At 45.2% G+C, this 17,963-nt stretch overlaps 1 protein-coding gene across 3 annotated transcripts in view; it reads right to left on the bottom strand.

The window, feature by feature from the left end:
* Positions 1-17,963, bottom strand: part of ADAMTSL3 (ADAMTS like 3) — a 410,995-nt gene that overhangs the window by 160,160 nt on the left and 232,872 nt on the right. For all 3 annotated transcript variants that reach the window (XR_016217636.1, XM_008275279.5, XM_089309514.1), the window contains exons 11-13: positions 10,454-10,592; positions 9,306-9,356; positions 8,482-8,686 (exon numbers count right to left, since the gene is read on the bottom strand). Coding sequence is in view for 2 of the 3 variants with exons in the window: in XM_008275279.5 (XP_008273501.3) it covers positions 8,482-8,686; positions 9,306-9,356; positions 10,454-10,592 (395 nt within the window). In the remaining variant the exon portion in view is untranslated. The remainder of the gene's footprint in view (positions 1-8,481; positions 8,687-9,305; positions 9,357-10,453; positions 10,593-17,963) is intronic.

Raw genomic sequence — 17,963 nt, 5'->3', positions numbered from 1 at the left:
AAGGAGCCAGGGAATTTCTTTTTTTCCCGAGGAGATGCACTAAAGTATCATTTTATCATAGCAAAGAAGAGCTACTGAGCTGGAGGAGTGTTAAACACAAACGACCTTCGGATAAATATGAAATAAGGAAGGGACTGGAGCCCGACCTGCCCCGATGCTTTTATGTCAGGATCCTCCCTTGCAAAGCTTCCTTCCAACTCTCAATTCCAAAAGTATTAAGATGAGATCACAGTGCAACCCAAATCAAAATGCCCTGAAACCTTATATAACATTTTATGTCATATGAAATTGAATATGAAAAAAAACTTGAGACAGGTTTCCCCCAAATCTGATTAAAAACTTACGTGACATTACCCAAAAACAATGTGTGACACTGAAATGTGTCTGAACTTCTTCCTATGCTGGCTATACACATCCATCTCGCAAAACTGAGAGATCCTCAAAGATTTACTCAGCCAACTACAGGGAAACTTCAAAAAGCTCACAGGAAGTGGAATTAAAAGTGTAGGGGTGAGCGTTGGGCCCAGCAGTTAAGATGGCAGCTGGGGCATCACACTCATATCAGGCTGCCTGGATTCAAGTCCTGACTCTGCTTCTGAGTCCAGATTCCTGCTAATGTACAACCTGGCGAGCGGCAGGTGATGATGGCTCAAGTAGTTGGGTCCTTGCCACCATGGGAGACGGGGATGGATCTCCATCTCCCAGCTTCCCACAGGCCCATCCCACACCCTTGCAGTTATTTAGGGAGTGGACTGGTAGATGGGAGCTCCCACCTTCTCCCTCTCTCTGTCTCCCACTCTCTCTCAAATAAATAAATATATACATAGATAAATTTTTAAGTAAGTTTATTTTGGTGCAAAGAATTTTGAAGTCCACGTATGTGGGTTATCTTCAAAAAATTTTCACAAGAAAATACGTATTATGAAAAATCTATGCATGTAGTTAAAATTTTTTACAACAAAATTAACATATTTTAATTCCATTTTTATGAACTTTCTGAAATACCTTCATAAGAAAAATATTAGGCAGTTAAAATTCATTAAGTACACTATCCTATGTTTTTCTGACTTTTGTAAAACTTTTATTGTCAGCACTTTTTCTTGAATTACTTGTTTATGAGTGTTTTCATATTATGTGAAAATCTGACCTACCTTTGCAATTTATTTAAATATCCTGGTGGATGTGTGTATACTTTTTTATCAAAAGATTTTTAGGGCTTATCTTTTATGTTTACTTTATGAATTTCCTTATTTTCCATGTTTGCATAGATACGGCTCACAAACTTCCAGAGTTTCCTCTCTGCCCTCCACTTTGTTAGCATGAATGAAACAATATCAGCACATTATTATTAAAGTCCAGAGTTGTCATCTTTGTCATTTGTATAATTTCTTTTTTTAAGATTTATTTTATTTATTTGAAAGGCAGAGTGACAGAAAGAGAGTAAGAGAGGAGAGGAAGAGACATAGGCACACACACACACACAAAATCTTCTATTTGGTGGTTCACTCCTCAAATGCCTGGGCCAGGTCGGAGCCAGGAGCCAGGACTTCCACCCAGGTCCCCTCACGGGGGTGGCAGGGGCCCAAGTACATCACCTGCTGCCCTCCTGAGTGCACTGGAACCAGCAGTCCCATATGGGATGTGAGCATTCCAAGTGGCAGCTCAACCCCCTGAGCGCCAACACTGGCCTCCAAATCTATGACTTCTTACTTTAAAGAGGCATTCCCTTCAATTCTCAATATTTGTGTCTTATGTTCTTTTTTCCTTGAAGAGTCCCCTCCAACCTGCTCCAATGTCAGGCTCAGCACTTCTGGATGTGTCTTTGTGTGGTCCTGCAGCAGGCAGGCCCAGCCCTGGAGGAGAGTCCACTAACCCTTCCCCCAACACTTGCAGGCCGGCAGCTCCATCTGCATTGGACAGATGAGCCAGCTCCCTGCCTCCAAGCCAAGGCTGAGCTGCTGCTCCAGACAGCAGCAAGATTCTTCCCAGAGCCTCTAATAGAATTTTTTAAAGGTGTATTTATTTATTTATCTGGAAGGCGGGGGGGGGGGGGGGAGAAAGAGAGAGAGAGATCGATCTTCCATCAACTGGTTTACTTCCCAAATGGTGACAATAGCCAGGCCAGGCCAGGCCAAAATCAGGAGCCTAGAACTCCATCTGGGTCTCCAACAAGAATGGCAGGGGCCCAAGCCCTTGGGCCATCTTCTACTGTCTTCTCAGGTGCATTAGCAGGGCGTTGCATGAGAAGCAGAGCAGCCAGACCTGGAACTGGCACTCATATAGGATGCCTGTGTTGTAGGCTATGGCTAAATCCACTGTGCCACAATGCCAGCCCCATGTAAGAGCCTTGTACCCAGCCCTGCTGAGGCCTGGGTGTCAACTTCTGCAAAGGACAGGGGTCTTTTCCCAGCATGCACACATCTCCAGAAGGGCAGGATCATGGGATACTTCTCTTATCTCACCAGGCCACTGTGAGTACATTGAACAAATACTGTGATGAGTTGAATGAAGTTTGAAATTAGACCCTGTATTGGTGTTGGTGCTGTGGCATAGTGGATGAAGCCACCCATATTGGCACCAGTTCGAGTCCTGGCTGCTCCACCTCCAATACAGCTCTCTGTAATGGCCTGGGAAAGCAGTAGAAGATGGTCCAAGTCCTTGGGCCCCTGCACCCACATGGGAGACCCGGAAGAAGCTCCTGGCTCCTGGCTTTGGATTGGCACAGCTCGGGCCGTTGCAGCCATTTGGGGAGTGAACCAGTGGATGGAAGACCTCTCTCTCTCTCTCTAGCTCTCTGCCTCTCCTCTCTATGTAACTCTACCTTTCAAATAAATAAACAAATTAAAAAAATCAATTTAGTCCCTGCCTAAAAAACTGACTCACCTATCCCCAAACTTATCAGTTTGAAATGTATATGATCTCGAAAGGTTAAATTCATAGTGGATAAGAAAGAAAGGAAAAATTCTGCCCAAAGAGAGAAAGCAATACACAAGAGATCTTCAAAACAAAATTGTTGGGAAATGTGTATTGCAGCAAAAATATCAAAACCTATGCATGGATTTCAAAGCTTGTTTTGCACCCAAATAAACTGATACTGACTTGTTGAACCTGTCTGAACAGGGTCTAGTGTGAGTCAGCAAGCAGGATGAGAAGCAATTTGAAACAGCCTTCACCAAACAGCAACATGAATTCTGGGAAAAATCAAAGCAAGAACAAACATCAAATTGGCAGAAGAATGATGAAACCACTGATGCTTTATGAAAAGTTTATGGGGACAATATCCCCAGAGGAATCAGCCATATGCAAATAAACAATCCACTTAAGGAAGGGACCACATGATGAAGAGGAAACCTGCAGTGGCAGAATCCCATCAGTTTGTGAGAGGAAAACTAGTCTTGTTTGTGCCCTAATTGAAGTGGAGCTGGGGCTGGCGCTGTGGATCAGCGGGTTAATGCCCTGGCCTGAAGCACTAGCATCCCATATGGGCACTGGTTTGAGACACGGCTGCTCCACTTCCGATCCAGCTCTCTGCTGTGGCCTGGGAAAGCAGAAGAAGATGACCCAAGTCCTTGGGCCCTTTCAACCATGTGGGAGACCCGGAAGAAGCTCCTGGCTCCTGGCTTTGGATCGGCATAGCTCCAACTATTGTGGCCAATTTGGGAGTGAACCATTGGATGGAAGATCTCTCTCTGCCTCTCCTCTCTCTGTGTAACTCTGACTTTCAAATAAATAAATAAATCTTAAAAAAAAAAAAAAAGTGGAGCAATAGTGAACAGCAGAAACACCAACCAGCACCGCAAACCTCTCAATGGCTTCAGATCACACGGTTCTGACTGAGGAATGAAAATGGAGCCAACTTCTTGCTCTGGGGTGCCTAAGCTGTTGCTCCCAGATCAGCTACAAACAAGATCAGGACTTTCTATGAAAATTTTAAACAAGTGGCATCAAGATGCTGGAGCATTTCTTGCAAGAATTGTGACAGAAGATGAAACCTGGCTTCCTCAATGTGTTCCTAAAGACAAGGCACAATCAAAGTAATGGCTACCAAGAGGTGGAAGTGGCCCACTCAGAGCAAAAGTCAATCAGCCAAGAGCAAGGGTCTCAGCAACAATTTGGGGGGGGGGGCAATCAAGGTATTTTGCCTGTTGATTCTCTGAAGGCCAATGAATGCTCATTCTGAGAGGGTTTTGAGAAAGACACAGCTTTTGCAGAAAAATGTGCAGGATAATTTCAGCAGAGAGACTTTCTCCACCACAACAATGCTCCTGGCTTACTTCCCTCATCCAACAAGGGACATTTTGTAAGAGTTTATAGTCCAACTTACAGTCCTGATTTGGCTTTTTCTGATTTCTTTTTGTTTCCAAATCTTAAAAAGTCTTTAAGGGGAATCCTTAAAGTTAATAATGTAAAAAAGACTGAATGTGCCTTGTTAAATTTTCAGGCCCTCAGTTTTTTAGGGATGGACAAAACAACCAGCTGGTATCAGGGCCTATAAAAGTGTCTTTTAAAGATTTATTTATTTATTTATTTATTTGAAAGTTAGGGTTACAGAGAGAGAGGAAGGGAAGGAGAGAGAAAGATTGATCTTCCATCTTCTGGTTAACTCCTCAGATGGCTGCAATGGCCAGGGCTGAGCCTGGCTGAAGCCAGGAGCTAAGAGCTCGATCCAGGTCTCCCACATGTGTGGCAGGGGCCCAAACACTTGGGCCATTCTCTGCTGCTTTCCTAGACCATTAGTGGGGAGCCGATCAGAAGCAGAGCAGCTAGGACATGAATCGCTATGCTGACCCCCATGATGAGTTCCTTACATTCACTATATTGCTCTCAAATTTCCACTATGAGTAAATACTCTATTCTGTTCATTACTGGATCATATTCCATCATATGGTTATACCATATTTACTTTGTTTAGTCATCAGTTGATGGGCATTTTGATTATTTCCACTATTTGGGTGTTATGAATAATGCTCTTATAAACATTAAAGTACAAATTTTTGGATGTACATGTATATTCTCATTTCTCTGTGTACCTAGGAGTCAAATTTCTGTGTCATTGGGTCCTTATATGTTTATCCTTTTGTGGAACAGCAAAACTATTTTCTAAATATTTTCAAACTATTTTCTAAAGATAAATAAATCTTTAAAAGAAAATAAACTCATCACAAAACACCACATGCTATATGGTTTCATTTATATTGGATATTCAGAATATCAAGATCAACAGAAAGTTGATTAGTGGTTGACTAGAGTAGAGAGTAGGGACTGAGAAATGACTACTAACGGATATATAGGGTTTTTTTGACAGTGTTGAAAATGTTCTGAAATTGTGGAGCTGTTTAGACAACTTTGTGAATGTACTAAAAACCAAAAAAAAAAAAGTGTCTTAAACTTGATGGAGCTTATGTTGAGAAATAGAGTCTATCCTTTTAAAAAAATTGTCTAATTTTTAATTCCAGTTTTCCTCAAACTTTTGAAGTCCCTGGATAGTAAAGCTATTCAACCCAAGGGATTGGGGTCTCCTTCTAAGTAGTTTCTCTGGGACACAGGATTCTCATCCCAATGACGCTGTTAGTGTTTGCAATGTCACTCCTTTTTATTTTTTATTATTATTTATTTGACAGGTAGAGTTGGACAGTGAGAGAGAGAGACAGAGAGACAGAGAGACAGAGAGAAAGATCTTCCTTCCATCGGTTCACCCCCAAATGGCCGCAAGGGCTGGAACTACTCCGATCCGAAGCCAGGAGCCAGGTGCTTCCTCCCGGTCTCCCATGCGGGTGTGGGGGCCCAAGCACTTGGGCCATCCTCCACTGCCTTCCCGGGCCACAGCAGAGAGCTGGAGTGGAAGAGGAGTAACCGGGACTAGAACCCGGCGCCCATATGGGATGCCGGCGCCACAGGTGGAAGATTAACCAAGTGAGCCACGGCAATGGTCCCAATGCCACTCCTCTTTAGAGCTGGATATATACTCCCTGATAGAGAATCTTCATGTGTGAGAATGCATTTGATTGACTTTGGGGGGAAAAAAAAGGAAAAGTATTAGAAGCCAAGTATGGTAAAAGAGAAGGTTGGTTAATAATCCTTTGTTTCTAGATAAGTGAAGATAAAATGATGATAAAGATGAGGGAGTGGTGTGACTGAACAGAGCTCAAAACCACCTCTACAGTTTGTGGAAGCAACGAGAGCAGGAGCTGAGAAAGCAAAAGTCCTTAATGACCGGGTAACAAATCCTCTTGCAACTGAGCTAGCTCTTAGCTTTCAACAAAACTGAGCGAGGGCTTAATCCCATTTTCAGCCATCAGATCATTAAAAATCATTTTTGATGATTTTTGGCATATAACTCAGGAGCTCAAGGAACAAAATCACCTTGCTGAAATAACATTCTTCCATTCCAGTCTACTTATTTATGTCAACAAACTTTCCTGGTGTGTACATGTAAAACAAACAAAGAAAAAAAAAACAGGAACTCAACAGGAACACTTAACAACAAAATTATTGCTGAACTCCTGTCTCATTCTGGCAATGTGCATATAGACTATTTTTTAAGCATGACTTATCTCCTAGAAAGACTGATTTCCAATGCCAATCTACCTTCCACAAGTTATAATTATTTACCAGAATTTGAAATGTATTTATGTAGTTTTGGTTGTATATTAAAATTAAATTTAATAACTCAATTCGGTCTTCTGGCCCACGGGAAACTATAATAAATTAATTTCAATCACTATACAAATATGGAGAGAAGCAGAATACTGTAATCAATAAAAGACTTCAAAGCATAAACATCCATTACATCATGACAAAATTCCATGGGGAGAGTAGATTGAAAATTTGAGTTCAAGGGGAAAAATGGGCAAGTATACAAACTGTTAAAGAAGTACTTGTCCATGTGTGTTTTTTACACGAATGATAGAATGAATGGGAATCATCATGGCACTTAGATTCCACTGGACACATTTTTGAAAATGCTGCAGTACTTTGATTTTAAATTGTCAGCATTCACAGCACATTGGAAATGATATTCTTTGCCATTATTTAAACTTGTGATACAAAGTCTAGATGTCAACCTAAATATGTGTGTGGGATGAAAGTTTCCAGACTTCTTTTGGGGGTGTGTAAACAAAAAGGATTTGATAGATTCTGCCCTAAGAAATCCAAAGGTAGTTCTGTACCCCTGAAGGGCTGGATCCTTGATTCCATTCACACACAGTATCAGAACTGTCTGTGCACCCTCATCTGTGCTCCTGGCTTCTAAGCTTCCTAGCACAGTATCAACACTGAACACATAGATCACTACTTATATGAATTGTGAGAAGTCGCCATTTGGTTCGTTTTCAAAGTGAGATGTTTAGCTGTGAGTAGACGAGGAGCTAGCACAACAGCTAGGTTACATGCATATGAAAGTTCTCAGGCAAACAGGATGTGATTGGTCAGAACAGCTGAAGCAAACACAGGGAAGACTGTAACGCTGTTTTACTCAGCCAATGAGGAATGGGGGCGGGACCTGTATGCTAGGGAAAATAGCTTTCTGCAAACTACCAGGGGTGTGCTGGCCCACCAGGCACCTGGTTTTGTAAGATGGTTAATAAAGCCTCGTTCTGCTGTACTTACTGAGTCTGAGACTGTCCTTAGAGTGGACGGATGAGGCTGTTCCTCACATTATTGCATGTATGTGTTGAGCTAAATCTATAGAGATCACTCAGAAGAGCTAGATCAGTAATGTCTTATTATCTAGAAAGTTAAAAGGCTAAGCTGAAAATATGAAATGCTAAGGCCTGTATTTTCCATATTTGATTGATCTCACTGCATCATCTTTTTAAAAAGTGGAATCTAAGTCAATCTAAGCCTATAAGGCCTTGTTCTACCTCGGGGATGTTTCCTTTCTTCTCTTTTCTTAATTCCCACAACTTGACCCCTTAATGATTTCCAAATAGGTTGCCTGCCCAGTGTTAGGCTAGCTTGCCTCAATTCCTGAAGATATACTATTTTCTTCAACAAAATTGTGAAGCTTCTTGCTAACTCCTGGATGAAGGTCATGCTTCTATTGTTGCATCATCATTTTCATTTTCATCTTCCAGTCTTAGGGTAATGACTTCTCTCTTCAAGCTAGAAGAACTAGGGCCTTCCCCAACTTGTCATTATCTCAAACCACTCCTGGCTTAGCTCAGCCACCTCTTCTGGGTTGTCACCCACAATGTTCTCTCTCTCGGTCTTGTTAAATTCTATGAATATTCAAAGATGAGTTAAGCACCATGAGGCAACAAAGATTTCCCTCCAGAAGTTCTATAGTCCCTCATATCAATTATTCTTCCCTACATGCATGCTTGCGGTCTTTCTTACGTTGTCTCCATCTGTCTTCCTAAACTCTTTGGGAGTAGGTATCAAGTCCATCCACAATTTCTGTAGAGTGCAATGTTGGGCACACTGCAGATATCCCCTTCAAACCTGAGATTGAACTAACTGTGGCATGTTACCAATGCCTACCTGAGACCACTCCATGGCAATCCATTTGGGGCAATCGAACAGATTGCAAGTTTGCATGACCTTGGGCTTGGGTGCATACATGCATTTCCACTCTTCCACTTGCAGAATCTCTCCATGCATCGATTCCTCCACACACACGAAGCTCCGTCTCTGGATCCCTCCTCCACAGGACACGGAACAGGCAGTCCAAGGGTTATGTTCCCAGCTCAAAAGCAAAAAAATAAAAATACATTAATTACTTGTGATTTTCTTGTTTGTGCCAAGTTTGTAAAGTTGGTTGTAAAAAGTATGGCCTCAAGGTGCCATCTGTGGTTTGACAGGAAAGAACAAAGGACTTGGAGTCATAAAAACTTTAATCTTAACTGCCACACACAAGCTGGAGTCATGAGGTACCTAACTCTTCTGAACCAAGGGGAGCAACACACCTACCCTAGTTGCCTTCTATAAATCTGCTGTGAGAATTATAAAAGGGGAGAGAGTAGGAAAGCATCCTTAAACTATAGGTAACATGACTAAAGGTTCCTACAATCTCAAAGTCAAAAAGAATCATGCTGATCACTTAGGTGTAAAGGAGGATTCAACTTTTGGATCAATTTCAATGCTTTAGCCCAGCTATCTAAGCCATAAGACATGCTTAATGGGAAACATCACCATTTGAGGCATCCTCTTCCATCCAATTCTTAGAAAGACCCTTCTTATGGTTGAGTGGAAGTCCCTGGCTTTGTAAAGGCTCTTCTCCCTCCTACTTTGTAGACTCTGATGCTACAGCTCCTTACAAATCACTTCGAGTAAACGACAGAAAGACAAAGAAACTCATAACTCACCGAGGGAGAGGTTGGAAGTGGTCATAGGGCATGATCTCTTTAAATCCATCACTACAAAGGAAACCACGGTGAGAATATCATTTTCAAGTGAATGAACATACTGATCAATTGCCTGACTCAGATTTGACATCTCAAGACAAAGAGTTCTTCCAAATGGAAAACTAAAAATGTCAATTATGAACCACTCCCTACAATTCAACTACCATCTCTTTAGCTTTCAGAAAGATCCCTGACACAAACCATCCCTATTTGTGTATGGAAATATAGAAAACTGAACTCTAGGTATAATAATTAAAGGAAAATATTCTCTTAATTTGGATAAGTCTGCTTAGTTCTTTTTGGCATCATTATTCTGATAAAATATATTAATGATATTAACACACGGTCATGTCAGTAGGAAATTCATGAAACCACTTTATTTCACAGAATTTGCCTTTGAAAGGTCCCTGTTAACAATTATGTCCAACCAAGATGACAGGAAATGGGCAGCTCAGTGACAGGAAACGAAGCCCACGGAGAATGCTTCCTTTTTTACTTGTACGCTTTCGCCTTAGCCAGCTGGCAGATAACTAGGGGATTCTGGGACTTGATACTGTAGTGTTATTTTAAGATACTATAGTAAAGCCAGGAAACTTCCCCAGGCAATCCAAGTCAGCAGGTACTAAATTATGCAGCAGGATATTTCATGCATAGCTTTTCTGCTTTGGCATTCAAACTTTCTACTTCCTTGCACAATGCATTATTTATACTGAATTTAATGTGAACACTTTCAGAAGTCAAGACACGGTCGTGGATGACCTAGTTTGAAAGCTAAAATTGGGAGTGAAAGACACTTATCACTGGCTGATGAACTAGACATTGAGCTGGGATGAAGAGATGTTTAAGAAGGTTCATTAAGAAGAGTTTGTGGACACAGAGCCCACAAGAGAGCAGCTAGACCAAATGACCCTACTAGCCACTGTAACCTCATTCCTGCTGGCTGTGGTTATACATATGAATGCCGGCACCTGCCACCAGCCTAGGTCCAAAGTCAGGAAATGGCACTGTATTGCCTTGCATTGACTTGTACTTTTTTATTGATGTGTTCATTTGTTGGTAGCTGATTTGTCCCTTTTTAAAGTACAAGGGGCGTGGGTAATGACACAAACCTGGATGGGCAAGGGTCCATGCTGCATTCCTTCAGTTTGGGTTTGGGTTTTACATTTTCAGGGTAGTAGTGGCAGTAGTGGTCAGGCACCACTCTCTTCAAGCGGATATCCACACATTCTGCAGAATTGAGCTGATACCCTACAGGGGCAGGAGAGGAAGACATGAATTCTGCAACCATTTCATGTTTATTTGGCAACCTTCTCACTTGCTGCTGCATGCGTATTTTTTTCCTCTTCTGAAGTAACTTCACTCCGTGGTTCTGAACCCTGGTTATATAATAGAACCACATGGGAACTCTCCTATGTATCAATACCAGTAGCCTCTTGTGGTCCAATTAAATCAGAAGCACTGAAGTCGGGGTCCAGGAAATCAGCACTTTAATAAAAAAAGATTCTTGGCGGGGAGGGGCCAGCACTGTAGCGCAGAAGATTAAGCTGCTACCTGTGATGCCAGCATCCCACATCTGAGTGCCAGTTCTGAGTCCCAGCCCCTCTGCTTCTGAGCCAGCTGCCTGCTCATGTGCCTGGGAGGGCAGCAGAAGATGGCTCAAGTGGCTGGGTCCCTGCTACCCATGTGGAAGACATGGATGGAGTTACTGGTTCCTGGCTTCAGCCTAGCCTACCCCTGACCATTGTAGTCATTTGGGGAGTGAACCAGCAGATGGAAGATCTCTCTCTCTCTGTCTCTGTCTCTTTCTCTCTCTCTGACCCTCTCCCTTTCAAATCAAAAAAATTAAAATCAAAGATGCTCAGGTTCTTCTAGGATGACTACAACATGAGAATGGCGACTTACCTGACCGTGGCCCCAGCCCCTGTAAAGCAAAGGTTGCAGGAGTCTCCTTGTAAGACACACTTGGCCCTCAGGTGTTGGCTGTTCACTGCCCTCACCTCATTGTCTTCTGTCCTCATTGTCGTCACCACGGCACTGTGCAAGGCCCCTCTCGATTCCTTATAGTCCCTCTTTTTCCCTCCTGCCTCTTCCATCCCAATCTGCCCATTTTATTAGCTGTTGTATGTCCTTAAATGCATAACTGCCTTATGCCATGTTGTTCCTCACATGTCTGCTTTTCACTTAATAGGAGCTACTGTGGTCTAAGTCTTGTTCTGTTTTCTACTTTTCTCACTGCAGGCTGGCTTTGAGAGCTGCCCTTGGGCTGGGTTGACTGTTCCCATGGTTTGCAGGGATCACACTTTGCTCTTCTGCTGCCCTGGGGTATCTGGTCTGTCTCCAACATCAATAAGCACTCTTGCTAGGAGACTGAATGTCATCTACACAGGGAGGAACAAGAGGCATTGCCCTGTTCCCACCTCCCAGGAGCCTTCCAAGGAGTAGAGATCTTCTTGAATCTATTACATCCAATTTGGACAGTATCTGAGAAAAGGGTGCCTTCTTCATAAATGGGTGTTGTGCATTAAAAAAGAAACTCACAAAATGACACTTCTGTTTCCTAACAGATCTGATTCCAGGCTTCCTGTCACGATATGTCTTGCTAAACCCCCTTTTATTATTTTAAAGAAAGATAACTTTTCAAAACTAGAATGATCTCCTCAGGAAAAAAAAAATGCCCAAAGCTAAGCTCTCAGCCTCAGCCAATTTAGTCTAAATGCCTAAAAATACATTTACTGCCCTGACTCCCGAGACGATCTGATTTTGTATACCACTAGACAGCTTTCTCAAAGGCATGGCTCGGGTGTAAGTGAGTGGAGAGGGACAGACTGGTACGCATTATAAAAAAGCAAGGCGGAAACCACAGAAATGAAAATCCAAATGGAGTCAATAAAATGTTGCTCAGGTGCCAGTAACTGCCAGAAAGTCTGCAATGCCGGGTGGCAAGAGCAGTCTTGGTACCGTCTCCAGACTGGCTTCCGTGCCCACCTACGTCAGCGCAGGGAAGACCAGCGAAGCCCATCCAAGTACCCGTGGTACCATGGAGACCAACACACTGATTTGTGTGATTATCCAACAAACAGAAAGGCCATTCATGCGAATCCTGTAGATTTGATTACTACCATAATTAAATTTGGGTAATGCTTTCCTTGTGGGTTTTATGTGTGTATTTTAATTTCCCCCAAAACAAGTATAGAGAGATCTTACAGCTCGTTGAGTCAGAGCAAATCTTTGTTCTAAATGGAAACACACTTCCAAAAGCAGACAGGGAGCATACAGGTGTTTATAATTTGGGGATTTTCCTCTAATGTTTAGAGATAACTAAAAGCAAAAGAAACAAGGCAGACTGTCTTCCTCTATTATGAGTTCATTTACTGAACTTCTGCCAATGTGAAAAAAAAAAAAAGGCAGGCACCTCAAATCTCCCTACTCTTCTTATCTCCAGTTATTTTGGGGGGCCTCACCACAGGTGCTCCCACCCATATTGATAGTGCCCGTCTTTCATGGGCACCCAAGAATGAGAGGCACCCATTCTCCTCCCAAGAAGTTAACCAACCAAGCTGAATCCCACTGTAAAATTTCCCTCCTACAGTGGAGAACAGATCTTTCTAACAAATGGGTCCAAATTGGAATGGCTGAGTGATGTGTGCGAGCCTAAGGAGTAAAAAGAAAGATGTGTTCATATTCTCACACAGGGACAGTCAAAAAACCCCTACCATTCCTTTGCTTTTGTGTTGGAGTCTATGAGAGAATCTTGCCTTTTCAGCAATAAGTTAATTAATCTGAAAGCCAGATTGAGAGAGATCTTCCTTCTGCTGGTTTTGCTCACAAATGCTCACTGCAGCCCCAGCTGGGTTCAAGCCAGGAACGAGGAACTCAATCCAGGGCATCCATGGGAGTGGCAGGGACCCAGCGCAGCCCCAGGAAAGCCTGTGCCACCTTGCGTGTGGAGAACCCGCCCACAGGCAGGGAAGCAAGCTCCATAGGCCCACGGCCACGGCGCCAGACCCTGCAGCAAGTGCCTGAACCATCATCACTGGATGCACATTAGCAGGAAGCTGGAACTGAGAGCAGACTGAGACACTCTGATTTGGGATGTGGGCATCCCAAGCGGCATTTCCAGTACGGTGGCAAACACCTGCCCCGAGATGCTTGTCTTCCCTGGCCCCGTGGCCGACCTGACTGTCCAGGGCTGGGATTCAGCTTCTGGCTATAAAATATTCCTGCAGTGTCTCACAGACGCTGAGAGCATCCCCCTGTGGGCACTGAGCCAGCCACACTGCACATCACTTGTGACTGGTGTAACAGAGAACGCCCGCAGAGGCACAGCCAAGGATCTGTCCGTGATGCAAAGGCGTTTCAACAAAATTCAGGCTTCTGATACAGCAGCTATGTCCCGAGGTGCAGTCACTGTCAGGCACCCATGAAGTCCCCGGACACACATAATTGCCCCCCCCTTCCTTGAAATGCTATAAACAAAACAGCCCCAGTTACAGGAGAGAAGTAGAGATTCAAAGAGGTCTCCGAGCTCATTAGTGGCATCATCAGATCTACAAATTCCCACTTTACTGCTTATTCCACCAGGTCACACTGCCTCTTGATTTGTTTGTTTTAAGATTTATTTATTTATTTGAAACCAGAGTGATGGGGGCGGGGGACTGGGGAGAAATGGAGAGATATCCTCCATCTACTAGTTCACTCCCCAAACACCCTCAGGAGCCAGGAACTCCTTCCTGGTTTCCCACGTGGGTGGCAAGCACCCAAGTATTTGAGGCATCATCCATTGCCTCCCAGGTACATTAGCAGGAAGCTGGCTGGGAAGCGGAGTGAGATCTGACCGAAGGTACTTGGATGTGGGATGCAGGCATCCTGGGCGGCAGCTTCACCCATCAAAGTGCCCACCCCCAGGACGTTGCCCAGTGGAGAACGAGATTGGCCCCAACGTTTCTGAAGCCCTGGTTCTTGATTCCAACCTGTCTTTTATCTCTTTCAGTTTTAAGAGATGTCCAATGCTGGGGCCGGAGTTGTGGCGCAGTGGGTTAAAGCCCTGGCCTGCAGTGCTGGCATCCCACATGGGCACCGGTTCTAGTCCCAGCTGTTCCACTTCTGATCCAGCTCTCTACTAATGCTTCCGGGAAAGCAGTGAAAGATGGCCTTGGTGCTAGGCCCCTGCAGCCATGTGGGAGACCTGGAGGAAGCTCCTGGCTCCTGGCTTCAGATCGGCACAGCTCTGGCCGTTGCAGCCATCTGGGGAGTGAACCAGCGGATGGAAGACCTCTCTCTCTGTCTTGCCTCTCTGTAACTCTTTCAAATAAATAAAAAATAAATCTTTTAAAAAAAAAGGAGATGTCCAGTGCTTTCAGACATCTTCCCTTACAGCCACTGGAGAGGCAGTGACTCGAGTTCTAAAACAGTGTTTTCCCTCAGAACCTCAGAAAGCTGTTGATACTGTTCAACACGGTTCAGGAGAAATTGAAGGAAACGGAGAGAACACTGACAGTGGGGGGTTGGGGGGGAACACCGGCATTACCTCCCCCACTGCTTTGTTTTCATCATGTTTATCTTTGTGGCCATGTTCTGTTGACGGCAGGAGACAGTCATTTTGTAGTTACAGAAATACAAAACTCTTTTTGAGGATAGGTTGTTTTCAGAAAGTCCATTTAAAAAACAATCCGGGGAGCCGGCGCCGCGGCTCACTAGGCTAATCCTCCGCCTGCGGCACCGGCACACCGGGTTCTAGTCCCGGTCAGGGTGCCAGATTCTGTCCCGGTTGCCCCTCTTCCAGGCCAGCTCTCTGCTGTGGCCCAGGAGTGCAGTGGAGGATGGCCCAAGTGCTTGGGCCCTGCACCCCATGGGAGACCAGGAGAAGCACCTGGCTCCTGGCTTTGGATCAGCACGGTGCGCTAGCCGCGGCTGCCATTGGAGGGTGAACCAACAGCAAAGGAAGACCTTTCTCTCTGTCTCTCTCTCTCACTATCCATTCTGCCTGTCAAAAAAAAAAAAAAAAAATCCGGGGGCCGACACTGTAGTGCAGTAGGTTAAGCTTCCGCCTGCAGCACCAGCATCCGATTGGGCACTGATTGGGGTACTGGCTGTTCCTCTTCTGATCCAGCTTCCTGCTGTGGCCTGGGAAGGCAGTGGAGCATGGCCCAAGTGCTTGGGCCCCTGCATCTGCACGGGAGACTCAGAAGAAGCTCCTGGCTCCTGGCTTTGGATTGGCCCAGTTCTGGCTGTTGCAGCTATTTGGGGAGTGAACCAGTAGATGGAAGACCTCTCTATCTGTCTCTCCTTCTCTTTGTCTGTAACTCTGCCTCTTAAATGAATAAAAAATAAATATTAAAAAAAATTCATAAATGAATGATACTGCAAATGTGACACCAATATGGCAGCAGAGTGACATTAATATGCCACAGCCAATATCCAAGGCCATTGCTGTCTGGCAGTGGCAGTTGTCAGAGCTGAGCAGCACTCATTCTGGGAGGGTGTCTGGAAACAACAGAGTGCTGAGTCCACCCCAGACTCAGGAGTTCTGAGCTGGCCTCTGAGAATGCACATACCCCTAACAATTCTCTTCGCTCAGCATCCAAAGATGCCGGCTAGGCTGCTGGTCCAGGGGACACACTTGGAGAACCTCTGCTGGAGTCATAATGATATCATCTATTGCCCAGTGCCAGGCCCTAGTGAGAGGTAACCGGAAGACAAGAAAGGCTTTTTACTTCCCTTCCAGGGCCCCCTTCAATCCCTGGATCGTTTCTTTGCCCTTCCCAGAGACACTAACTTCTGCTGGGCTTCTCACAAAAGCACCTGCCTCAGGACTGGCATTGTGGCACAGTGGGTTAAGCTGCCCTTGGGATGCTGGCATCCCACATCACAGCGCCAGTTCAAGTCCTGGCTGCTCTACTTCTGGTCCTGCTCCCTGCTAATGTGCCTGGGGAAGCGTCAGAAGCTGCTGGGGTCCCTGCCACCCACCGAGGAGATCTGGATGGTGTTCCAGGTTCCTGGCTTCAGCTTGGGCCAGGCCAGGCAATTGCAGCAATTTAGATAGTGAACTGTGGATGGAAGATCTCTCTGTCTCTCTGCCTTTCAAATCAATAAATGAAAGCTTAAAAAAAAAGAAAGAAAAGGAAAAGAAAAGCACCTTCCTCCTGCGTTCAGGGGGAGCCTAAGTCCCAGAAGGGGGGGTCTGGCCTGCATCACAGGAACGTGACATTGAGGCCCCACTTGATACACCTGGTGTTGAAAAGAGAGAGAGGCCAGAGCCCTAGCTCAGCTCCTGCCTCTCTGAGAACTTGACGTTCTATAGCCTTGCAGGGAGACATGACTTGGTGTGGGGCTGGGTTGGGTTGGGCTGAAGAAGGAGGATTTATTCTAACTCCTCAAACAGGACCATACCTGAGCCAGTGTCTTCCAAACTGGTACCAGGTCGGGTGGTCAGATCAGGGAAGGCTCAAGGGGTAAAGTCCTCTAGAGCATGGCACAGACAGGCCTGGACCCAGATCCCAGCTGTCTGCTCACACATGAGACAGGCACAACATAGACTTTCCTGAGGGTTTTCTGGAAGAATAAAAGTGACGAGGAGCCCCTAGCACACGGCTTGCCACACAGTATGATGCCCAGTCCTGCTTCCTAGCACTGTTAGGGGAAGCACCGACTCACATGCTGCTGGCCATGCCAGTATCTCCCTTTCCTGCGCTGGCACTGGCAAAGAATCATTAACTCCAGGATGTAAAAAGTGCACTTCAGGGGCCGGCGCTGTAGCATAGTGGGTAAAGCCGTCACCTGCAGTGCCAGCATCCCAAAGGGGCGCCGGTTCAAGTCCCTGTTGCTCCACTTCTGATCCAGCTCTCTGCTGTGGCCTGGAAAAGCAGTGGAGGATGGCCTAAATCCTTGGGCCCCTGCACCCGCGTGGGAGACCTGGAAGAAGCTCCTGGCTCCTGGCTTCGGATCGGCACAGCTCCAGCTGTTGTGGCCAACTGGGGAGTGAACCAGTGGATGGGAGACCTCTCTCTCTGCGCCTCTCCTTCTGTCTCTGCATAACTCTAACTTTCAAATAAATAAATAAATCTTTAAAAAAAAAAGTGCACTTCAGACAAAGACAATAATTCCACCAGTGGCTCTAGTCACTTCATTTGCTCCAGGGAATTATTATTGCTTGGTATTAAATAAACTAACATCTCCACGTGAGCCTAAGCACACTTCTATGCTCCATGCATGCAGGCCCTGGATTTCACTGTCCCCTCAAACTTCCTCGATGTCCTGAAAACCTTGAACTAGGCAGACAGCGAGCAGGCCTATCCCCATAGCACTAAGCGGAGCTCCTTTCTCTTCCTGGTAAGTTTAAGCAAGGCCCCTGCACCAGAGGGGAGACTGGGTGGAAATCTAATGTTAGAGCCAACATGTTGGGCCAGTGATGTGGCACAATGAGTTATACCGCCGCCTACAATGCTGGCAGCCCATATGGGCACAGGTTCAAGTTCTGGCTGCTCCACTTCCTATCCAGCTCCCTGCTAATGTGCCTGAGAAAGCAGCAGACGACAGCCCAAGTGTTTGAGCCCCTGCACCCACGTGGGAGATTTGGATGGAGCACCTGGCTCCTGGCATTTGCCTAGCCCAGCCCCGGTG

This window comes from Oryctolagus cuniculus, chromosome 12 (assembly GCF_051225735.1).
Source record: "Oryctolagus cuniculus isolate XC-2025 breed Fujian yellow rabbit chromosome 12, ASM5122573v1, whole genome shotgun sequence".
NCBI classification, from domain to species: Eukaryota; Metazoa; Chordata; class Mammalia; order Lagomorpha; family Leporidae; genus Oryctolagus; species Oryctolagus cuniculus.
The sequence above is the reverse complement of the archived record's forward strand: the minus strand, read 5'-3'. Positions and strand labels throughout refer to the sequence as shown.